At 41.9% G+C, this 24,885-nt stretch overlaps 2 protein-coding genes and 1 non-coding gene across 3 annotated transcripts in view; 2 read left to right on the top strand and 1 right to left on the bottom strand.

The window, feature by feature from the left end:
* pcdh7a (protocadherin 7a) overlaps window positions 1–1,617 on the top strand; it is a 30,942-nt gene extending 29,325 nt beyond the window's left edge. The window contains exon 4 of the mRNA XM_053479419.1: window positions 160–1,617. Coding sequence (XP_053335394.1) covers window positions 160–698 — 539 coding nt within the window. The 3' untranslated portion in view covers window positions 699–1,617. The remainder of the gene's footprint in view (window positions 1–159) is intronic.
* A 9,094-nt stretch (window positions 1,618–10,711) lies between these two features.
* LOC128508347 (intelectin-like) lies at window positions 10,712–24,567 on the bottom strand. The gene is made up of 8 exons (XM_053479641.1): window positions 24,507–24,567; window positions 24,245–24,307; window positions 24,023–24,154; window positions 23,526–23,641; window positions 21,685–21,843; window positions 11,643–11,763; window positions 11,459–11,562; window positions 10,712–10,925 (listed from the first exon to the last, which is right to left on the bottom strand). Exons 1-8 carry the CDS (start codon window positions 24,565–24,567, stop codon window positions 10,773–10,775), a joined length of 909 nt encoding a protein of 302 aa, XP_053335616.1. The 3' UTR covers window positions 10,712–10,772.
* LOC128508890 (U6 spliceosomal RNA) lies at window positions 23,743–23,847 on the top strand. The gene has a single exon (XR_008355965.1). It is a non-coding gene; the product is annotated as a U6 spliceosomal RNA (small nuclear RNA).
* Window positions 24,568–24,885: the final 318 nt, after the last annotated feature.

Below are 24,885 nucleotides of genomic sequence, written 5' to 3'. Positions count from 1 at the left end.
TATTTGTAACCTCTTTCATCACCTTGTTTAGGTTACTATATGACTTTTCAATCATATTTGCGTTGCCAATATTTTTCTGTTTGCCTTTTTCTTTTTTCAGGCCTTTCCCCTCTCTTTTCTTCACAATCCTAACCTCCCTTTTTTATCCCTTTCTCGCAGACTCAAGGCAGCTTCCAGATGTAGCTTTAACAGGAAAATGCACCCGTGATTGTGGCGAGTATGGCCACTCTGACACCTGCTGGATGCCTGTGCAGTCGTCGCCACGGAGACTCCAAGGCAATGGAGCACCACGGCAACGCATGTCCAGCTTCACTTCAGCAGGCGATGACAACAACAATCACGACAACAGCGATCGAGAGGAAGAGGAAGGAGAGGAGGACGACGGTTCGGACCAAGGCAGCGGAGGGGGCGGAGCCGATGACACGCGCAGTCCTCTGGCCAATGGTGATCCACTTGCAAGCCGTCGCCATGGTGACCGTAACAGAAACATTGGGGATCACAACCGGAACCTGCTGAACCGCAAAATGACATCAGCATCATATGACACCTTTAGCAGCGCTAAGTTCGGAGGTCAATGCCATGGTGACGATTCAGAGGTGCCCTGCCCAAATGAGGTTATTCCCCTGACCCGGTCAGGGGGTGGAGACTTCAAAACAACATCATGCCTGACATTATCACGCAGGGAAGTTTACCTGTGAGAAACCCATGAGACATGAACTCTCACCTGAGCTGAAAACTCACACCTGAGATACAAACTTGCATCGGAGCTATGACCTGAGACAAGGACTCACCTAAGACACGATTTCACACCTTAGACACGAATTCAAACCTGAGATACAAACTCAAACCTAAGACATGACTTTACACCTGAGACACAAATTTACACCTGTGATATGAAGTCACAACCATCTGAGACAAAGTCTCACACCTGATGTAAAAACTGAATTAGCATCTAAAAGACATGGTCTTATCCGAACCCTGAGCTCACCCCTGAGACCCAAAGAAGAAGCACCAAGAGAGCATCTGATAACAAGCACCTTGACTACAAAATTGTAACTGAGATATGAAGTCACCCATGAGAAAGGAACTTTTCCCTAAACTATCTAAACCTGAACCTAAATACAAAGCTAACATCTGCAGGTGAAGAACCTCAGCTAGGAATTTTCGACTGAGCTAAAAATTGGCATCTTAGTTAAGAAATCACAGCTAGACATGCAAGACTTACACCTGACCTGCAAAGTTTTAGATTCACACTAAGTTCAGGATTTGACTTCAGCATCTGGACCACACCTGGAAACATCAAACTCTCTCCTGATATCTTATCTTGTGCCATAGATATAGATTTGAAACAAAGTTTTGACCTCTGGTACAGACCTGCTGATAGAGCTTCCAGTTCTGACCTAATTCCCATCTAAGCTACTAATTCATCTGAGCTACAAATTGTTACCTGATGTACCAGTAAAGACCTGCACAAAAGCCATGAGCTACCAGTTCTTAACTGGGTTATCAACCCTTACTCGACCACTTCTCATCTGTGTTTCTTATCTTCACTTGACCAGTTCCCACATTGGCTACCTATCTTTACCTGAACTGTCCTTAACTGGGCTACCTATCTTTACCTGAACTGTCCTTAACTGGGCTACCTATCTTTACCTGAACTGTCCTTAACTGGGCTACCTATCTTTACCTGATCATTTCGCACCTGGGCTACCAGCCCTCACCTGACTAGTTCCTAGCTGAGCTAACCATCCTTACCTGTATTTCCAGTTTTTAACTGGGGGCTACCAGTGCAGACCTGCGCCACCAGTACACACTTAAGCTACATATTTTAGGAATTCTCACCTGAGCTACTAGCTCTCACCTGCACAATGAGTTTGTATCTGAGCCACGAACTCAAAACTGGAGTAAGAATCATCACCTGCTTAGGACAAGTTTCAGGATTTTCAGGCTCTAGAACTGATTGTTACTCATTCCATTATTTTTGTGGATATGGAACAAGTCGCCTCACATACTTTAAAGAAGCTGTGAACTGGTGAAGATGAACTGTTTAACATTGCATGTTTGATCTCCTGCAGAAGGAAAAAATCTGAAAAAATGTGGAAAGGAGCTTAGAAACTGAGTTACTTTTTAAAAGACTTTTAAAATAATGAGCTGCATGTTGGGCCTCCTGCTGACAGGGGGTGCTGTGAGGAGAGAGAGAGCGCACTTTTACAGAACTGAACATGATGTGGTGGACGCAATGGACGTGGTGGTCTCCTCTGACATCATCCCTACAAAAAAAAAAGCAGACATTATGGTAATAAGGTAATGTTCCGTTTTAGAGTGATCATAGGTACCTAACTAACTGAGAACACTTGGTGTAATGCTAATCAGCTAGCTATATTTATCACATCATTTCACTGAGCTATTATCCAGCTAGCTCTTTATGTTTAGCTAACATAATCTGATAACAAAATGGTCTTGTTGTTTAATATTGATGCTAGCTTAAGGGTTGCTAGTTTAGAAAAAAAAATCTAGCCATGTGGCTAAGTTTAGCCATTAAACAGTGTTTATGATGTCAGGAAGGACCTCTATGCACATCCTGATTTTGACTGACAGGTATTTCTGGATCGATCATTCTGGGCGGAGCTTAGGTTAAATGTACCAGCCAATTAGCCAATCACAAATTTGACGTGGAACCATCACCTGACTTTTATTTCTTTGGCTCAGTATAGTTTTAGCATAAGACTTTTAGTTCTACACAGCAATTGCTAAACTAACCAGCTAACCTACATGTGGCACAATGCTAACATTAGATAATTAACATAAAATAATGTAATGTGTAAGCATGCAAAATTATCATAACGTTTTCACGATGTTTGCGAATGGCTAAATAATTTTACGTTAAGCCCCGCCCCTGTTTAATTGCCTGAGTACCTGTCGCTGGGAGTATCAGGACCTGTGACCGCCACAGCCAATCAGAGACGTAAAGTGTAGAGTGAGGTATATAAAAAAAATAGTAAAAACAATCATTTAGCACTTAGCCAATCAAATGTAAGTATTCAAATGATATTCAAATCAGCTTTTATAGAATCAGTAGACAAACGGAGACTAAAATACGGTATTTTTCTTCCGTTACTTTTTCTTTTTTTCTTTCATTTTTGACGAACACAAAACGAAGCGATTTCATTGGACGCTGTTTGTAACAGACGGACAAAAAAAAACACATAATGTTGAACTTTTGATTTTTTGACAAAATGGAGAAACGAAACAAATACGAAAAAGAAATTGTAGTTTCTTCATTAGCCACGTCTTCTTCAACAACTACAACACACACACACACACACATACACACACACACACACACACACACACACACACTACATGTAGGCCATGGTAAGAGGAATTAGCTGTAGCATTTTGCCTGCTTAATTTTCACACATTATTGGACTATAAACTAATCCTCCGTTTAAGTGCGTACAGAATTTCAGGGCATTAAATATTAAAACATGACGATAACAAATTTCATCTGTTTTTTTTCCTGTATTTTTCTTTTATGTAGGTAAACCAAATTTCTGTAAAGACGACACTGCATGCCTGTAAGCTAATGCTAATTTTGATACATTAAAAAAGACATCCCAAAGGGATTTAATTTCTTTAAAAAAATAAAATAAAAAAGGAAGTGCATCTGTGTGTGTGTGTGTGTGTGTGTGTGTGTGTGTGTGTGTGTGTGTGCGCGCATAAATATCGGATCTCCAGGGCTATTATTTAAATTTTCTTAATCATATTTTCATGATTTAATTATGTTTTATGTGTCTTATTATTTCATTTGGAGTCATGTTTATTAATGGACCCTTCACAAGCCCCGCCTCATGTACCAATCACAGGCCCCGTCTTAGTTACCAATCACAGGCCCTGCCTCATTCATGGAGTACAAGCCGCACCTTATTTACCAATCACAGGCCCCGTCTTAGTTACCAATCACAGGCCCTGCCTCATTGATGGAGTACAAGCCGCACCTTATTTACCAATCACAGGCCCCGTCTTAGTTACCAATCACAGGCCCTGCCTCATTTACTAATCACAATCTTTGCCTTAATCACCAATCTCAAGCCACGCCTCATTTATAAATCATGAGCCCTGCCTCATTGAGGTTTTCCATGGTAAATCCTTCTTGAAACTGGCTAAGAATTCATTACTGTAGAGTCTGCTGGTGTGTCGGGTCTTAGAATAATTCCAGGGTTCCTTTCAGGTTTTTTGGATGGTTGACAGTTCTGGTATTATAAAATATTCTTGGAACCTTCTGTTCAAAGGAAATTCCTTGTTCTATAAAATAATTTTTCCGGACAAACTCAAGGATCACTCAGTGCTAGATCTCACGTGGCACAGTCTTTATGGTCACAAGTTCTGGCTTTCTCAGGGCACTTTGAAATTCTTTGAAATATGTTCTTTGGTTCTACATAATAACCAGGTTCCAAGAAGAAGAACTTTAGTAAAAGTCAGTATAAGTAAGATGTGCATGTTGTGCTGTATTTTGAGATGTTTAAATCTAGAACCATTAAGGGTTACCATTGGAGTTTTTCTTCTGGGAGAACATTAAAGGATCTTAAAGATGATTATTTAACAAACTTGAACCTCTTAGGGGAAAAAAAGAACATTGTCTTAGTGCTGAATATCAGTGTGTGTGTGTGTGTGTGTGTGTGTGTGTGATTGGTCTCTGCAAAGAACCCATCAAAGAACCCTTTTTCTAACAATGTCAGCTTCTCTTGAAGTTGATTTACAAATGGGTGGGATTTGGGGACCAGTCTAGTTGGTTTCTGAGTTGATGGGGATAATTTGTGAGTGGGTAAGGTTTGGGTTAAGTCATTTGATTTGTGAGTGGGCGTGGCTTGGGTTAAGTCAGTTGATTTGTGAGTGGGTGAGGCTTGAGACCAGGTACTTGTTTTTTGAGTGGGTGCGGTTTGGGGTCAGGTGGATGATTTGTGGGTGGGTGGGTTTTTGGGTCTTGTAGATAATTTGTGGGTGGGTAAGGTTTGGGGTAAGTCAGTTACTTTGTGAGTGGGCATGGCTTGTGTACAGGCATTTGGTTTATGAGTGGGCGGGGCTTGGTGTCAGGCAGTTGATTTTAAATTCATAGTTTTCTTTTTATTTACTTCAACGTCATTTCTTTCAGATCAGCATATTTGACTCTCTTTCCCCCCTAAGAAATGTATTTATTTTTAAAGAAAATAAATCTAAAACTCACATTCATCTTCCACCTTTAAGTTTAAGTGAGTTCCACATTAATAGAAAGCTAGAACCATGCACAGAACTCTCACGGAGCCTAAAACTGTAGTTTTGGTTTAAAGATCTAAAGAAACAGTTCAGTTGGTAAAATTCTCCTTATCTGTGTTTCACTGGAGCTGCGAAGCTAAAGGCTAAAGGCTAATGGCTAACATAGACAGCACGTAGCATTCAGCAAGGCAATCACTGACTCTATAAACAGAGGGGCGGAGTCACAGAGAGAAACCCAGTGGCAGTGAAAATTTCTTCTTCCTCAGCACACAGCTTGGTGTCTCTCCGCACCAGCGTCAGACTCAGGTACGGGGCGTGGCCTAATCTCTGAGGGTGAAGTGTTTAACACATTAACGGTTTAATGTAAATGAATCAGCCCAATCTCTGTAAGTGTTTCTGAACTGAACCCGGATTCCCGAGCTGAGCGTGTGGTCGTTCAGGCGTGCTATTTGTAAGGCGTCATTGTTAGCCACATTAGAATTAGCCTCGTTGCTTTACCTTTAAAATAAAAAATAAAACACATTTCGACTGATCAAGTAAATTAGGTTTCATTTTATTATTATTATATTTTTTCTCATCAAACATTTTAAGCTTCACAGATCCAAAGCCAAAAAAATGTATGATTCTTTCTTAAAAAAAAAAAAAAAAAGGAACTAAACTGGAACATGTTAACATGTGTGTGTGTGTGTGTGTGTGTGTGTGAGTGTGTGTTCTTTGTAGGCTAAAACCTGCTGTTCTAGAGCAGTGTGTAATTATTCCTGTACAGTTCAGGGTGTAAATGAACTCCTCTGTATCTCCTGTTATTTTCTAATGCACGTTTCTCTTTAACCGATTCATTACTCATTTCCGAGCATTTATTTTATTCTTTTTTTAACCAGCACTTGACTTGTGTACCGTCACACACAGAGAGACGGCCATGAACTTTAACCCGAACGGCATGCTAACGGCGTTTAATCTGCACTTAACGAGGAAACTGTATTTTTTACTTTGCTTTGATGTGATGAATTGATTATCTGATGAATCGATTACTCGATGAATCAGTGACTTGGTTCTCCTTGTGTTTGTAATGATACACACTGAATGAGGGCTCTGGAGCTGTTTGGTATGTTACAGTTATGTACAAGTTTGACTTTTTGACATTAAAATCTCTTTCAAACTTTCCCCGACTTTTTATTATTCATTGTACACAGTTTAAAAATTATAAAAAAAAAAAAAAAGAATTTAATACAAAATGATTGTGACATATAACGAATTTTTAAGGACTGTTTTATTAACAAAATGTCAGCTTAGTTAAATGAACTTGAAACCATCAATACACATGTATTTAAAAATGTAATTATCAAAATTATCATTTGATCCTTTTCTGATAGTTTTCATCTGGAGAGGATTACAAGAGTAATAATAAAAATTAATAAAGTATAAAAGAGTATAATAAAAATCTACATAAACATTAGTAATTAAATAATTTAAGTAGTTTTGTATGACACTATGCACCAGTCTCTCTCTCACTCACTCACTCTCTATCACACACACACACATACACACACACACACACATCATAAAAGCATGTAGGTGAAGCTAGGGCTGGGCCATTAATCGAAAAGTAATCGAAATCAACATTCAGAACCTATCGATCAAATTTTCCAAGGGCAATTATTTCAATTACTTTCCCTTTAAAAACACTACCGCGTGTGGAGTCACGTGACCCCGCTCTGTTACGTTACGTTATCCCGCCCACATGTCGAGCATGGAGAGCTTAAAGACTGAGACAACTGAGCAACAAGAGCAGATTGTACCAAAGAAAAACACAGTCTCCGTTATTTGGACACATTTTGACTTCAGTAAGGACGACATCGAACAAAATGATTTAAAATCAAGTAATGCACCCTTCATTTAAAAATCTCTCACTTGTAATATGTGAGCATATTTACTGTACAAAAGATGTCAGTGAACTATGAGGGCAAAAAATAAATAAATCAAATAATCGTTCATTAATCGTAATCGAGTTAAAATGTTCAATTAATCAAATTTAGATTTTAGGCCAAATCACGCAGCCCTAGGTGAAGCCACAAAGTCTAATGAAAAAAACAAAAACCTTTTCTTTAAATTGTGTAAAGAACTCGTCTTTTATAATCATTAAAGCTGTCAGTCGTTTTGAAAACTCCTGTATTAAACTGGATGCTTCGTTTTCATCGTGTCTCCGCTGAGAGGATTTGTGTGTGTGTGTATCACCACTTCAGTTCTCTTCTTTTTAAAATAAGTCAAAAGCTGTGCTTGAACTGTTTTCTTGGCCATCGCGAAAATGCAAACAGCGCAAAAATTGATGCAAACGTGCGTGAGCTTGTGAGCAGCGCGTTACAATATTAAAGTAAGGTAGGTTTTTAAGTTTTGTACTGTTTTTGAAAACACAATTAGTTCATACTGTATACTGTACCTAGTTTTTGCTGTTTGGTAGTGTTGATTGCAGTGTGATTGAAGTAGGTCTAAAGCAATTAGTTCTCAGGTAATTAATCAAGAGTAGTTTTAGGCTTCCTTAAGGTGTGAATTGTGGGCAGGGCTTAGCTACATATATTGAAGGTGTCTCCGCTACAGACAGTGTATAAGAATATCCTGCAACAAAGGTAGTGCACAGAATTGACTTAAACTCTTGTTTACCAAGAAGTTACAAGTTTTTATAGACAGTTACCTCAGTCTAGCATGTGTCTTCAACCTACTGTATCTCTGTCAGTTCTCACAGACCAAGATGCTTTTACTCACACAGCAGAGGCAGATCTCCCAGAAACCTCATCTACTCTCCAGTACTGTCTCAGTGTCCTGCACTGGTGGTAGGTGGGCTCTGGAACTGCCAATCTGCTGTAAAGAAAGCAGACTTTATCTTTGCCCTAGCTACCCATTACTCTTTTGACTTTCTGGCACTAACTGAGACCTGGATATCTCCTCAGAACTCAGCTACACCGGCTGCCCTATCCTCTGCCTATGTATTCTCTCACACTCCACGAGAAACTGGCAGAGGTGGTGGTACGGGTCTCCTGTTGTCCAAGAGATGGTCCTTCTCTTCTCGAGACAGGGTTCATCTCAGTTTTTCATCATTTGAATTTCATGCAGTTAAGGTAACCTCTCCAATTAACCTCCACATCTTAGTTATTTACCGTCCTCCTGGCTCTCTAGGAAACTTTCTAGATGAAATGGACATACTTCTTAGTCTTTTTCCTTCTGCTAACACTCCTCTCACTGTTCTAGGAGATTTCAACCTTCCATCTGATAAACTCCAATCCTCTTTCCTTCTCCCTCTCCTTAAATCGTTCTCTTTAACTCTAAACTCTAAGCAGGGAATTCTCTCGACCTTATTTTTTGCCGCCCTTCCCCAGTCACAGATATCACTACTATTCCTCTTCATAAATCTGATCATTACCTGGTATCCTTCACCATAACCCTTCCCATTCTATGTAAACCTAACCACAATGTCTCTCTTACCCGCAAAAACCTTCACTCTGTCTCCCCTTCCTCTGTGTCTTCATACACCCTATCATTCCTCCCAGACCCAGACTCCTTCTCCTCTTTACCACTAGAGACTGCGACTGAAACTTTCCTCTCCTCATCCATAGATCTTCTTTGCCCGCTGTCATCTAAAACAAGGAAGACGTCCTGTCCTGCTCCTTGGCTATTTGATGTACTGCGCAACAACAGGAGAGAATTAAGAACTGCAGAGAGAAGATGGAAGAAATCGCAACTTGAAGCAGATCTCAGACTCTTCTTTCCAAATTCTCATGTGATGTGACTTCTGCCAAAACTACCTTCTTCAGACAAAAGTTGGAAGCCTCTGCACATGATCCTGGCAAACTCCACAACATCTTCTCCTCACTACTCAACCCACCGACTCCTCCTGCCCCTTCCTCTCTAACTGCTGACGATTTTGCCACATTCCACGATGGGAAGATTGCAGCAATCCGCCAGTCCTTTGCTCTCAACCAAACTCCTATGGCAGAACCTCAGGACCTTTCCTTCCCTCCTTTAGCAGAATTCTCCAACCTGTTATCTGATGAGATTCAACAGATCATCTCGTCATCTAACCCCACCACTTGTTCATTAGACCCAATCCCTTCCACAATGCTCCAGGCCATCTCACGGACCTCCTTCCCTTCACCACAGCCATCATCAACCATTCCATATCATCTGGTCATGTTCCTGCCGCTTTTAAGAAGGCGAGGGTTATTCCCATCCTCAAGAAACCCTGCCTGGACCCATCAGAAGTTAACATCTATCGCCCGGTATCACTGCTCTCTTTTATTTCCCAAATTCTTGAAAGAGCTGTTTATAATCAAATGTCTCTTTATCTCTCACAGAACAACCTTAATGATCCAAACCAATCTGAATTCAAAGTGGCACATTTCACAGAGACTGCCCTTCTGTCAGTCACTGAGAAGCTCCATGCTGCTAGATCTGCTAAACTGTCATCTGTCTGTCCTCTGCAACTGATCCAGAATGCAGCAGCACGTCTCGTTTTTAACCTTCCCAAGTTCTCCCACACCACCCCACTCCTCCGCTCCCTGCACTGGCTTCCTGTAGCTGCCCGCATCAAATTCAAAACACTGATGCTTGCCTACAAAGCTAAAAATGGCCCAGCACCCACTTACCTCTCTGCGCTAATTACACCACGCACTGCACCACGTTCCCTCCGATCCTCAGGGATCGAGGGCGGCATTCATCGAGGCTGTTTTCTGTTCTAGCACCTAGGTGGTGGAATGAACTTCCTCTAGATGTCCGTACATCAGAGACTTTGACTATCTTTAAACGACGACTCAAGACGCATCTACCTCTCCAGTACTTGGACTAACCCCCCCCCCCTGTTGGACTAATGGCACTTAGTTATTAACCTAGTTAACCCAGTGTAAGTATGTATCCAATGATTTAAATATTAAAGCACTTTTTGTAAGTCGCTCTGGATAAGAGCGTCTGCCAAATGCCTAAATGTAAATATTGAATCCGTTATTTATAGTTTGTAGATGATCATACGTAGAGAGTTTTAATATTTAACTTTCATGACAAATTTTACATCATACACAGCAATACCACCCCACACACACATCCCCCCTCAAGTCGAGCCCTAATTGTACACAGGCTCTTACTTGCCCTAAATGTAACGTTCAGATATTGTGATATCGTCTAATTCAAAAGCATTAGGGGCGACCCAGTCTGGAATTGGGTGTCTCCTAATAAAGACAACTTTAAACTGTTTAAAGAATTCATTTTAAGAGTGTGTAAGCAAAGTGATGATTAATTTATAAAAACATTGTGTTCCTCTTATGTTATATACAGAATATAAAACACCTTATGTGGCCAATCAAAACGCAGAATTCACCACCTCCGAGTAAGCTGCATTACAACGCATTTGTAATATACACAAACACACACACAGTTCTCAAAGCATTGTTTATTTGTTTAAACTGTAATTCTGTTCAAACATTTGGACACAGTGACGATTTGGTGTATGATCTGGCGTGTGATCTGTATGATCTCTCTCAGCGGTAGAAGATGAGCACCGCCGCCTCCGTCACCTGTTTGCTGGCGCTCCAGCCGGCGTGTGTGCCGTAACCGTCCCAGTCAAAAGACGTAAAATCACCGCACTGCCTCGGAGACCCTTCTGGAAAATGTCCACCTCCTCCTATACAGCACTACACACACACACACTGACTCAAACACCAGCTGTCTGTTCACACCAGCATGCACTCATGTTGTTTAGGATTTGTCAGTTGTGGGCGTGGCCTGTTTATTATTTTCTAACAATAGAGTAACAGACTAGGTAAACACAATGAGGTATATGTGTATAAGTTCTATGTTTAGAATTTCTGTGTTTAGTCACTTCCATGATTGTGCTGCTTTGAGTCGCCATCTGGTGGACTGAACAGGGAGTTTATATGGCCAGGTGCAGAGAGAAACCTCTCACAGTGCATCAACTAATGACATGTTGCACCAGGCTTCATCTCATGTTACTACACTACAGCACTAAACATTCTGTGATCATTGTGTACTATTTAGTGCAGAAGTAAACAAATTGTTTTGGTGCTCTTATCTAGCATTTTCCTTCAGAGCTCAGTTATATGATGGACAGAATAAGCACCTGTGCCCAAGGGTTTTGCACCAGTATCAGTTACTAGGACGTTAATCTAGTCTCATAACATGTAAACAGATCAGATTAAATTCTCACGTGTTCATTGTGGCAGGCTTTCGGTTTGACTCCCGAACAGATCGCCATCGCCGCTTTCTCAGTGTTTATTGCTCGAAACGTGATGAATCCGGGATCGGTCCTCGCTATGGAGATGTCACACAGTCATGCGTGTAAGTCATGTAATAAACATTGAATCATCTCAGGAGTAAAGGCAACACCCCACCTCTGATGTGGGGTCCATACAGGTTATGGTTGGATACAGCATCTCCGACGTCGTACACTACAGGAACAGAGGGGCCGTGGTCAGCAGGACAGCTTCCAACGTTGTACTTCACAGGGAATCGCTGTAAACAGGAGAGTTATGTTAGAAAAATTTTAGCTTAGTTTTAGATTATTGTTAAATCAGTATTAAATGAATGTTAGATTAGTGATAGATTAGTGTTAGACAAATGTTAGATAATTGTTAGACATTGGTGTTAGGTGAACGTTAGTGTTAGATGAGGGTTAGATTTGAATTAGATAAATGTTAAATCAGTGTTTGATGAATGTTATATTAGTGTCAGGTAAAGGTCAAAGAAAGGTATAAAGAGCCTACACTGAAAAAAAGTTTACTAATTTTACAGAAATTTAAAAATTTTTTAATGTAATTTTCCTTTTTTTTTTTTACTTTATACAAATCAAAAATTACAGAAATTATCTGTAAATTATTAAGTTGACAGTTATTTTAAGTATTATTTAAATACTGAAAAATGTATATATTTTTCACATTTTTTAACAGTAAAATGACCATATTATTTTTACTGTTTTTTTTTCTGTTTTTGTAAGTTACGTACAATTTTATGTAAAATTACAATAATAAATTGTAATTAAATATGAAACTCATTAGATTAAGGTTAATGTCCATACTAGAATTTAATGTTTTTCTTTGTAATTATGAGGTAAATCATATTAGTTTTATATTACTTTGACATTCAAGTTCTAGATGCAAGTCTAGAATTTTTTATGACTTTCTAAAAGTTAATCCTTTTTATATATTATTTATATATCCTATATTATATATTTTATTATAATGAAATATCATTGTTATTATAAGAAGTGGTTCAGGTAAGGCAGCAGAAGCCACGCACATACTGTACATGTAGGCTATAATATCTGCTTCATGCCTTTAAAGAATGTCAAGAGAATGTAGGAGACATGACACGCTGCTGAGCTACAGGTGAGGAGGACAGCAGACTAAGTCTCTGATGACAGAGAAGACTGATTATGAAATGTTTTCGTGTTTTAGTGTGAGAAAAAAAAATATCTACAAGCTCAAGAGACAATGACGGTTATTTTTGTTATTTTAATTCTCATTGTTGCTGTAAACAAAGCCTTAAGACTCCCGCGTTTGTTTATGGCAGATCTCAGGTAAGTCTCGGGTACCGTTAACATTACTGCGCCATGTCACCGCTGAGCCGCTGCAGGGATTTACTTACACCTATAAGGTGAAGTCAGATGAACAGAGAGGGTTAGCGAGCTCTTTAAGACCATGCACAATAAGCATTAGTGTCCGACACTGTTAGCTTGACTGGTCATGGTGACTTATTCCATTCAATAAATAAATGTAAATTTATTAATATAAATTGTACAATATGAAATGATTCATTAGATGTATATTTATATTCATGTGAATATTCTCACATACTGTATACAGTACAGTACATACACTGACTGACACATCTTATTTTAATTCCGGAGAGATCATCAAGCCAAGGCGATGATTGTCAGCAGGAAAATTAAGTGAAAACAAATACCACATGTTGCTTATCAGATATATACTGTAGCAACAATCATTTAACTCTGACAAATATGCTAAATACTGTATTTATACAGTGTGTGTGTGTGTGTGTGTGTGTGTGTGTGTGTGTGGAAAAGAAGCATCCAGTAAAGAGACTAATCCATCTCTAGTAAGTATGGAATGCAATATTAAACTACTTTGAATCCTTTTATGGTGATTAAAAAGGGTTCCCTTTCAAAAGCTACACTCGATGCTGCGCGAAAGCGCTATGGGAAACGATTCCTCGTGACCGGTTGTGAAGCACGTGTGTGTCAAACACGCCAAATATTTTGGCATCTATAACCTCAGGCAGGTGACGTCAACCGATGAGGTGCACCTGGAGGTTATAAATAGGCATGAACCGGAAACACCCTCAGATCATTTTCTCTTCAGGATCCATGTTGTGTGTGTGCGTGTGTGCAAGCATTTGAACAGAAAGCGAAAATAGAAGTGTCTTACTACTCACCAGAAAGATGGCCGAGTAAGACACGAGTCCGTCCCTCCGTGTAGAAGAATATCTCGCTGAGGGCGATCTTCGCGTTTCTGTCTGAGTGTTTGGGGGAGGAGCACGCTATCTCGGGCTTCAGGGAGCAGGTAAGTATTGCGATTTTCTCCCTATTAAAGTCCCGCGCGCTCGGGTTCGCCGTCTTAAAGTGAAACCGCGACCCGCAGCGCATTTCTGGCGTGCAATCTGGCCGAGGTGCGCGAGACAGGATTTTCCTTTTCTCTCGCTCTCTCGCCGGATTATGAGTCTTTTACCTTCCACTTCTCCAGCGCGCTTCGGCGCTTCTGGTGAAGGGGGGAAAAAAACTTTCTCTCTCGCTCCCGCGGAGATGAAAACTATCACTCCAGACCGCTCCTCTAGTGATGAGCCGGTGTGTTAGTTTGTGTTAGAGGTGGTAACGCGCGGTCCGACGCGTACACCTCGATTCGCGGTAAAAATTAAAATAAATAAATTAAATAAATCCCCCAAACGCTCACGGTCAGCCGACAGGTGTCTGTCGGGTGGCCGGAGGAGGAGGGGCCTCAGTGATGGCCCCTCCCCTCCTGGCGACCTCCATGAGTTAACTCTTTCATGGAATAAGCCATATTTATCCTGTGTTTTTGTGCTATTGACGTTTGGTTTGTTCCAATGTCATGGATGAAAGCGCGGTCCTTTATGATGATGTCCCAGATCAGAGAGACGCTCACGGGCTATCTCTCCCCTGGGAGCTCATCCTCTTGGGAAAAATCCACACTCCCTACCAAGCGTGTAGACTAACATCTTCGTTGGTGGGAGAAGATTTTTCAGGCAGCGGGTCAGCCTGGTGCAGCCCTGCACACTATGGCTTTGCAGGCAGACCAGACTGACCTACTGAGAGCTGCACCTTTTAGAGCGGCTGGCAGCGGGGAACCTACTGCCAGCTATGTCTCTTTAGGTACGAAGCTATGAAGAGGACCAGCATCCTTAGGAGGCCGTGGTTCAATCTCCACCACCATTGGTGTTTCGGAGAGCAGCGGTCTCCAGTGACACACCCATCTAGCCGAGGTGGTAAAGTTCGTGCACCTTTAGAGAGGCTGGCAGCGGGGAACCTACTGCCAGCTATGTCTCTTTAAGCACGAGGCACTATAAAAGACCACCACTCTCAGGAGACCGGTGTTCAATTCCCGCCGCCACTGGTGTTTCGGGAGACAGCGGTTTCCAACAAAGTGTTAGGTGCTCGGTTCCCTCCTGTTGTGTTTTCAGGACACCAAACACCTAACAGCCACCACCATCACCACCACTCCTCTGCCTAGCTGAGCAAAAAGCTACCGCCCCTTTGGAGAAGCTGGCAGCGTGAAAGCTACTGCCAAGCATGTCTCCTGGACTACAGGATTCAGCCATTGTGTTTCTACGGCGTGGGTTTCCACCTCCGTGAAACCACAGTGAGCACCTCTGTTAATTCAAATCACAGGCTGGCTGGCAAAGAGGGCCATAGCGCATGTTCCCCTCCCAGACGAAGCCATCCGGCGCCAACACGTCGCCCTAGCTCACCTATCTTTCTCTTCAGGGCAGAGTTCTAACGCCCAAAAGCGTTCTCCTTCCTGCATGAGATATGAGCTTGAGTGTCATGCGGAATCCGAGCGCAAGGCCGGCACAGCTGTTTCCTGCGTGCGCCGAATTCCATACAGCACTCCAAAAGAGTATAAGCTAGGCCAGATGGTAACATTACTGCTCCTAGAGTGGTTTCAGTGGTGGCTAAGTGCCGGGGGATTTCATCTAAGGGCCAATCCCCAGAGGCAACAAGGGTTACGCGCCGGGAGCTTCGTACCCTTTCTATGTGGTTCAGACCCTCGTCCTTGACTCTGGGTCCCACTCTAGGTCCGTGCTGTCGTCGCGAGTTGCTAACGGCAGACGTTTTTCCCTTAGGGGCCGGAGCGCAACCTTAGATGGCCGCCCAGCCCAAGGGAGCTGGAGAGGTCATCTTCTCGTGTGGCACACTAATTGCCCCGAAACGATGACTCTATTTCTGGCCCTGAAATACTCCCTCCAGCAACTGAGAGGCAACAGGGGGTTACGCGCCGAGAGCTTCGTACCCTCTTCATGGAGCTAGCGCCTTGGCATCAACATGTCATTGTAGCTCACCTCGTTTTCTTTAGGATCGAGTCCCAACGCCACGGAAAGCGTTCTCTTTCCTACACAAAGCATACATTGAGTGTCATGTGAGATCCGACCGCAATGCGGGCACAGCTGTCTCCTGCGCGCGTCGAGTCTATTCTGAACACTCTAAAGGAGTTCAAGCTAAGCAGGAAGTAACTTTCACCGCTTCTGTGGTGGCTAAGTGCCTGGGGATTTCATCCAAGGGCCAATCCCCAGAGGTAATGAGGGTTACGCGCCGGGAGCTTCGTACCCTTTTTATGTGGTGCAGACCCTCGTCCTTGACCCTGGGTCCCACTCTAGGTCCGTCCTGTCGTCGCAAGTTGCTAACGGCAGACGTTTTTCCCTTAGGGGCCGAAGTGCGGCCTAAGATGGCCGCCCAGCCCAAGGGATCTGGAGAGGTCATCTGCTCGTGTGGCACATAAATTGCCCCGAAACGATGACTTTATTTCTGGCCCTGAAATACTCCCTCCAGCAGTCAGGAGGTTAACATGTCCTAGCGTGGAAAACTACACTAGGACATGGCAAAACATGCAGACCCAGTCCACTGCCGAACTGCTTCAGTGCTGGAGCTTCTGCAAGAAAATTGACCTCAGGCTTTTGCCCTAGTTCACTCAGAACATACGTAGCCGCTCCTCGCCTACGTCCTGACTGATGGGGCTGGTGGAAAGCACCCCTTAGTTGCAGGCTTATTCACGGGCCTCATCAGCCTTCTTACTGTGCTTAGGCTTTGCCATTGGCTAGCTAGAGCTATTCTGCATCCTCACCCAGCTATCTTCTGCAGTTGTCTTCGAAGCTTCTGTTCTCCGCCGTTACAGCCACGGGGCAGTAAGACTTCATTAACTGCGTCTAGTTCATGCTCATTAGGATTTACAGTACACCAGGCACTAGCCAGTGGCGTAAATCAGAGCAGATTTCATATGTCTTGGGGCCGCAGCCGGAGGGCAGCCGCCATTAGATGAGTTGGGTTAAAGTTGCTAGCGCTCTAGCCTAGGAGTACAGGAGAAATTCTGTCCCTCGGGACCTTTTACACTCCAGCCCAACTATCTTCCACAGTCGAAGCCTTCTGTCCTCCGCCGCTAGCTCCGGAGCAGTTAAGACTTCAGTCGCTGTGTCCAGCTCATGCTCTTCAATTTACAGTGCACCTTTGCATTAAGCCAGGGCCGTAAATTAGAGCAGGGTTTCATACGTCTCGGGGGCGCGGCCGAAGGGCAGCCGCCATTAGACGAGTTGGGTTGGAAATGCTAGTGCCCTAGCCTAGAAGGACAGGACAAATTCTGTCCTTCAGGATCTTTTACATTCCAGGACATAAAACATGTAGACCCAGTCCACTGCCAAACTGTTACAGTGCTGGAAGTTGCTGCAAAAAAAAAAAAAAAAGCCGTTCTGCATTTTACCCAACTATCTCCCACAGTTGAAGCCTTCGGTCCTCCGCCTTTAGCTCCGGAGCAGAAAGTCTTCATTCGCTGTGTCCAGCTCATGCTCTTCAATTTACAGCGCACCTCTGCATTAAGCCGGGGCCGTAAATTAGAGCAGGGTCTCATATGTCGTGGGGCCGCGGCCCAAGGGCCGCCGCCATTAGACGAGTTGGGTTAAAGATGCTAGTGCTCTAGCCTATGAGGCGCGTGGCATACTTCGCCTCTAGTGACTAGGGCCGTTCGACCAGGAAGCTTGCCTTTGTCTATTGCTCCGGCAGGAGGGGCTTCCAAAGATGGCATGCGGCAGGCTGCCTTTCCGCAAGACATCGGTCAGGCGTCATGGTTTGATGCCATGCTTACGGGGTCTAGGACTCCTTGGGGGTACTGTGCGCACACGACACAACCCTGGGGGTCCAGACACTTGCAGTGCGGCGGAGTGGGTATTCTTGTTCCCATAGCGCTTTCGCGCAGCATCGAGTGTAGCTTTTGAAAGGGAACGTCTCGGGTTACTTTGCTGTAACCCTGTTCCCTGAAAAAGCGGGAACGAGATGCTGCGCTACAATGCCGCACTGCATGCGTGACTGGACATCCTTCAGACAAAATTGACCTGAGGGTGTTTCCGGTTCATGCCTATTTATAACCTCCAGGTGCACCTCATCGGTTGACGTCACCTGCCTGAGGTTATAGATGCCAAAATATTTGGCGTGTTTGACACACACGTGCTTCACAACCGGTCACGAGGAATCGTTTCCCATAGCGCTTTCGCGCAGCATCTCGTTCCCGCTTTTTCAGGGAACAGGGTTACAGCAAAGTAACCCGAGACGAACTCCTTTAACTTGGATCTTTTTGAGTCCATTTTTTTTTTTTTTTTTTTTTACTGTGGAGGGATCCTCTCCTTATTGTCCTCTTGGATGAAATTGCATAGCCTTTTCGTGAATTCTGGTTGTAGCATTCAAATTAAATATTGGACTGATTACGAGATTACGAATTCTCAAAAAAAAAAAAAAAAAAGCCCTAGTTGAAAGGTTCTTGAGTTTCCTTTTAACATACAGTATGTAGTATTAAATATAATTTAGATTTTTGATGATCTATTCCAAGTACATTTGAACTAGGAATCATGTAACTTTTTCATTTGAATCTAATATCTAAATATGTTCTTCTTTCTTCCAATCCACCCTAATGCACCAAGGATTCTGTTGTTTACTGTTTGTTTGGAAGAGGACCATTCTTTCTTGGACACACTGGACTGTCCATTTTGCCATAAATTTATTGACATTTAGTGGAATGTTTTAGATTTTACTTTCTTGCACTGCGTAATTAGGATTCTGAACTAAAAGATAAAGGTTTCTCCGTATATATATATATATATATATATATATATATATATATATATATATATATATACACACACAGGGGTGTGAAAAACTATTTGCCCCGTTCCTGATTTCTTATTCTTTTGCATGTTTGTCACACTTAAATGTTTCTGCTCATCAAAAACCGTTAACTATTAGTCAAAGATAACATAATTGAACACAAAATGCAGTTTTTAAATGATGGTTTTTATTATTTAGGGAGAAAAAAAATCCAAACCTACATGGCCCTGTGTGAAAAAGTAATTGCCCCCCTTGTTAAAAAATAACTTAACTGTGGTTTATCACACCTGAGTTCAATTTCTGTAGTCACCCCCAGGCCTGATTACTGCCACACCTGTTTCAATCAAGAAATCATTTTAATAGGAGCTACCTGACACAGAGAAGTAGACCAAAAGCACCTCAAAAGCTAGACATCATGCCAAGATCCAAAGAAATTCCACAGTGAGAGCCATTATCCACAAATGGCAAAAACATGGAACAGTGGTAAACCTTGGACAGTGGACAACATCTAAAGAACTGCAGGCCTCACTTGCCTCAATTAAGGTCAGTGTTCACGACTCCACCATAAGAAAGAGACTGGGCAAAAACGGCCTGCATGGCAGATTTCCAAGTTGCAAACCACTTTTAAGCAAAAATAACATTAAGGCTCGTCTCAATTTTGCTAAAAAACATCTCAATGATTGGCAAGACTTTTGGAAAAATACCTTGTGGACCGACGAGACAAAAGTTGAACTTTTTGGAAGGTGCGTGTCCCGTTACATCTGGCGTAAAAGTAACACAGCATTTCAGAAAAAGAACATCATACCAACAGTAAAATATGGTGGTGGTAGTGTGATGGTCTGGGGTTGTTTTGCTGCTTCAGGACCTGGAAGGCTTGCTGTGATAGATGGAACCATGAATTCTACTGTCTACCAAAAAATCCTGAAGGAGAATGTCCGGCCATCTGTTCGTCAACTCAAGCTGAAGCGATCTTGGGTGCTGCAGCAGGACAATGACCCAAAACACACCAGCAAATCCACCTCTGAATGGCTGAAGAAAAACAAAATGAAGACTTTGGAGTGGCCTAGTCAAAGTCCTGACCTGAATCCTATTGAGATGTTGTAGCATGACCTTAAAAAGGCGATTCATGCTAGAAAACCCTCAAATAAAGCTGAATTACAACAAGTCTGCAAAGATGAGTGGGCCAAAATTCTTCCAGAGCGCTGTAAAAGACTCGTTGCAAGTTATCGCAAATGCTCGATTGCAGTTATTGCTGCTAAGGGTGGCCCAACCAGTTATTAGGTTCAGGGGGCAACTACTTTTTCACACAGGGCCATGTAGGTTTGGATTTTTTTCTCCCGAAATAATAAAAACCATCATTTAAAAACTGCATTTTGTGTTTACTTGTGTTATCTTTGACTAATAGTTAAATGTGTTTGATGATCAGAAACATTTTGTGAGACAAACATGCAAAAGAATAAGAAATCAGGAAGGGGCAAATAGTTTTTCACACCACTGTATATGTACAGTATATATATATATATATATATATATATACTGAACAAAAATATAAACGCTTAAATATAAACAAAAACACTTTTGTTTTTGCTCCCATTTTTTATGAGATGAACTTAAAGATCTGAAACGTTTTCTACATAAACAAAATAACCATATCTCTCAATTATTGTTCACAAATCTGTCAAAATCCGTTACGATGAAGAACTGGAGTCAAGTCGAGACCCCAATGAGGACGACGAGCTTGCAGATGAGCTTCCCTGAGACTGTTTCTGACAGTTTGTGCAGAAATCCTTTGGTTATGCACTCCGATTGTTTCAGCAGCTGTCCAAGTGGCTGGTCTCAGACGATCATGGAGGTGAACATGCTGAATGTGGAGGACCTGGGCTGGTGTGGTTACACGTCGTCTGCGGTTGGATGTACCGCCAAATCCTCTGAAACACCTTTGGAGATGGCTTATGGTAGAGAAATGAACATTCAATTCACGAGCAACAGCTCTGGTGGACATTCCTGCTGTCAGCATGCCAATTGCACGCTCCCTCAAAACTTGCGACATCTGTGGCATTGTGCTGTGTGATTCAACTGAACCTTTCAAAGTGGCCTTTTACAGATGGCCAGTCTAAGGCACACCTGTGCAATAATCATGCTGTCTAATCAGCATCTTGATATGGCACACCTGTGAGGTGGGATGGATTATCTCGGCAAAGAAGAAGTGCTCACTATTACAGATTTTGACAGATTTGTGAACAATATTTGAAAGATATGGTTATTTTGTGTATGTAGAAAATGTTTCAGATCTTTGAGTTCATCTCATAAAAAATGGGAGCAAAAACAAAAGTGTTGCGTTTATATTTTTGTTCAGTATATATATATATATATATATATATATATATATATATATATATATATATATATATATAGTAATACCTCAGAATGTGAGTAACGCGGTTTGCGAGTGTTCCACAGGACGAGCAAAGATTTTTAATAAATTTAGGAAAAATCTGTACAATAACCGTCTGTAAAATAATCCGACAATAATAACTGTAAAATAACCAGTGTTTCTCTGCTAAATGTCTAATGATGTTGCTTTATTGAAGGTGTTTGATTAGTAATTTAATTAAAGAACTAGAATTTAAGAACTGTAAAATAAAAGCATTTTGCTGATAAATGTCTAGTGCTGTTGTTTTAATGAAAGGGTTAAAATCTGGAAAATAAAATGTTTTATTTGCTAAACTTCTAGTGATATTAGCATATTCAAGGTGTTTCTCTGCAAAAAATAAAAAATCAGTTTCTTCAAATGTAATGTTTTTGCACATAATATGAATTAGTGTATTTTACCTTAATTAATTTTATGGGATTTTTTTAGCAGCCGTTGCTGCCAGTCATTTGACTGTTAATGTTTTTTTAAGATTTTTTTTTTTTAGCGTTTGAGTATTATATAAATGTTGGATGATCATTAAACTGATGTTAAATTAGTGTTAGGTTTGCATCAGAAGATATTATGTTAAAGAAAAGGGTAACAATTCCCAACATAAATCATCTCTGACCTGGAAGAGATGGTAGAGGTTTCCTCCATAGCTGTTGAGGAATCTGGTCTCGGTATGGTAGCGCAGGAATGACATATGTTTCCACTGATTCACTCGCTTGTTATTAGGAACATGCCACACTGCCACATCCTCTGCTGTGATGTCATAATACCCAGGATTCTGTGGGAGAATGGAGATGGAGATGATGATCAGGAAGAAGAGAATATTATCTCCTGAATCTGCAAGGAGGTGTAATCTGAGTGTAAGATAAGTAAGGAGGTGAGGTGATTATCCATTGAGCACAGGTATGCAGAGTGGAGATTGGGATAGTGGCAACACCCCTCCCACACACACAAGACCGCTATTTGGCGTTCTAGCAGGAGCATCAGGGTGGAGTCTGTAGAATCAGACACCAATCTACCATAAATCTTTCTGGTACCCAACTTCTTTCTTAGAGGCCATAGTCCTCCCAGTCCAGTACTGGAGACTGTGTCCACACAGGCAAGATTTGATAAGTCGGCGAACTGTGAAGGCCTTGCCCCATCTATGTCAGTTTGTTGGGGGTGGCGGGCTTTGGTGGGGATGAGATGATGTAGCCGAGGGGCATGCAACCAAAATACAAATCTGGTTGATGTGGAAGGTGGGTTTAACTTGGCATATGGACAATGGGAGTGCCAGTCTGACCAAACATGCATTGATAATGTGGGTGATGGTGAATAGACCAATTTTAAACCTTGGTGAGAGCTTCTTAAAAGTGGTCGTAAGTTGAAAGTTGTGCATGGAGATCATGACCCTTTGGCTGATAGGGTACCTGGGGATGGCTAAATGATGGCAGTGAGCCTTACACTGGAATGTACTGACCGAGTGTTGTAAACAGGTACAAGCATGTTGCAATGCCCTTCTGCAGTGGCGAACAAAGGGGATCGCAGCTTCTTCCTCTTGGTGGAGAACAGTGGTGGTTGTTAGCCAGGACAACACTGGAAAGAGGAAATTCGAATGGAGGAATTGGGGAACAAGTTATGGGTATACTCGATCCAGGACAGAAATTGGCTTCAAGAAGCTGCATCACGTGATGCCATAACCCTCAGTGACTACTTGTGTTCCTGATTCACCCACAGTTTGGTTGTTGCTTTGAGGTTGGAAACCAGATGAGGGTAGGTGTAGCCCCAATAAGACCACAGAATGTCAGCAGGTGAAACAGAGAACCCCAGGAATTAGGTGGATCACAGTTAAACTCACATTTTTCAGGCTTGATATAGAGTTTGTTTTCTAATAGGCAGCACGAGGCGAACGAGCTCTGCAAAGAGAGCCGGCATGTGTAATATGAGCTCGAGTGGAACGCGGAAGCAGAGAGCTGGTGCAGGGTGAATGTACTCTGTGATGAAAGTGTAACTTAAGCAGGCTCGCTTGTTATGCTAATGTGTGGGAATAACTTGAAGTAGAGTAGAGGAAAAGTCTGCGTCTTAGGCTTGTGGTCGAAAAACATTTCCGTAGGTCAATACCGGGGGAAATCAGAGATGGCAAAAGATCTGTGGTGTAAGACAAAGGTGTCATTCTTAAAACAAGGCAAGTTCAAAAATGAGAAGGAGGAGAGGTGATCATTGATTGTGTAGGCAGTGGAAAGCAAGCAGCGGGTTGGATCATGGAACTGGAGCATGCAGGTGATCATTGCAGGGCTGTGGCTTGAAGGGTTATTACAAAAAAAATTATAAATATTTCCTCATAATAATGAAATGATGTTTGTAGTTAACATAGACTGTGTGTGTGTGTGTGATTAAATGTAATGTTTATAACACTTTAATTATATTAATGACATATTTTCAGTTGTTTAGATTTGTGTGTTGGTTTGTTGTGATTCAGACCTTAAAGTCATCACTGGTTGCAGCTTCTGCAGTGCCGAATGTGACGGTGTTACTCCATGATCCGTCTCCCTCAGGTACGTTCGCATGCCCTCCCTGCTGGCTGGACCAGCGATCACCTTCAGATCAGAGTTAGATAAACATTAGAGCAGCATTACAAAAGAATTAGACAAACAATTGAGCGGTGTTAGATAAGGGTTAAATGAATGTTAGAGCGATGTTTGATAAGGGTTAGGTGATGACAAATATTGGATTGATAGAGAGAAGATTAGCATGGCCGCTGCGAAAGGGTGCCATGCAAATCCATGATGGATTGAGCAACGTTAGGTAAGGGTTAGATGAATGTTAGAGTGGCGTTAGATGAGGGTTATGTGAACACTAGAGCAGAGTTAGATAAGGGTTAGCCATTAGATGATTGTTAGAGAGACATTAGATAAGGGTTAGAGAAGGGTGTTATCTGAATTTTATTATAAATATGAACATAAAATGAGACCACGGACCGGTGGTGCATTTGCCATAAAGGTTGTTCTCATGAACGCTGGCCACCAGAGTCCATCCTCCGCCTGCGGTCGTCATGTCACAGTACGTCTGATACACGGTCCCACTCGGTGTACTCAGGTAATAAAGACCGTCTACGACAACATGCATAAAATATAACACCGCGTTCCAACTGTAGCTCTGAGTGACACTCTGAATGAGATTGTGTTTAAGATAAATCCTACCTTTGGTGGTTTGATATTTTTGCATCAGCTCTTTGCAGCTCTGTGGATGGAAATACTCCATTTCTGAAGAAGAACACATGGGGTTAAACACTATTATATATATTTATTTATCATTTAATTATATAAAACATTGTGATTTGATATGTTTGACACAAATATCCATCTCTGTGTCTGTACACACTGCCAGACTGAATATTATTAATAAAGCAGGAGAGATCTCCGTCAGTAATGTAAGGAATAAAGAATATGAGTAAAGTCCTACCAACAGAGAGACAGAGGTTAATGGACGCAAACGCCGTAGACACAACGATCCAGCTCGCCATCTCTGTCAGGAAAGAGGACGGAAAAATACATCTTTACTTTTTAAAAAAGACATTTCACTTTTTATTCACCTACAGACAGAGATAATTCTGTGAAATGCCTGTGTAGCTTTAAGTTTTCAGAGTGTGTTACTATAGCAATCATAATGTGATTTATATTATTATATATGATAACAAAAATCCCACAGCAGGACAGAGTCACTCACCGAAAGGTTTTGTGTTGATCCTCAGAGCGCACGTTTTAACTCTTCAGCACATCACACACTTTAGAGGACATCCACAGGGTTCTTATAGTGTGTGTGTGCGTGTGTGTGTGTGCGA

The sequence above is a fragment of the Clarias gariepinus genome, chromosome 20 (assembly GCF_024256425.1).
Source record: "Clarias gariepinus isolate MV-2021 ecotype Netherlands chromosome 20, CGAR_prim_01v2, whole genome shotgun sequence".
Classification (NCBI taxonomy): domain Eukaryota; kingdom Metazoa; phylum Chordata; class Actinopteri; order Siluriformes; family Clariidae; genus Clarias; species Clarias gariepinus.
Note: the sequence above shows the minus strand (reverse complement) of the source record. Positions and strands in the feature narration are given on the sequence as shown.

Coding starts and splice junctions, on each gene's coding strand:
- LOC128508347 (XM_053479641.1), bottom strand. CDS start 24,567: ATGGCGAGCTGGATCGTTGTGTCTACGGCGTTTGCGTCCATTAACCTC. Junction 21,844..23,525: donor CAACCAGTGATGACTTTAAG/GTCTGAATCACA, acceptor ATTCTCCCACAG/AATCCTGGGTATTATGACAT. Junction 11,563..11,642: donor GTATGGACCCCACATCAGAG/GTGGGGTGTTGC, acceptor ACATCTCCATAG/CGAGGACCGATCCCGGATTC.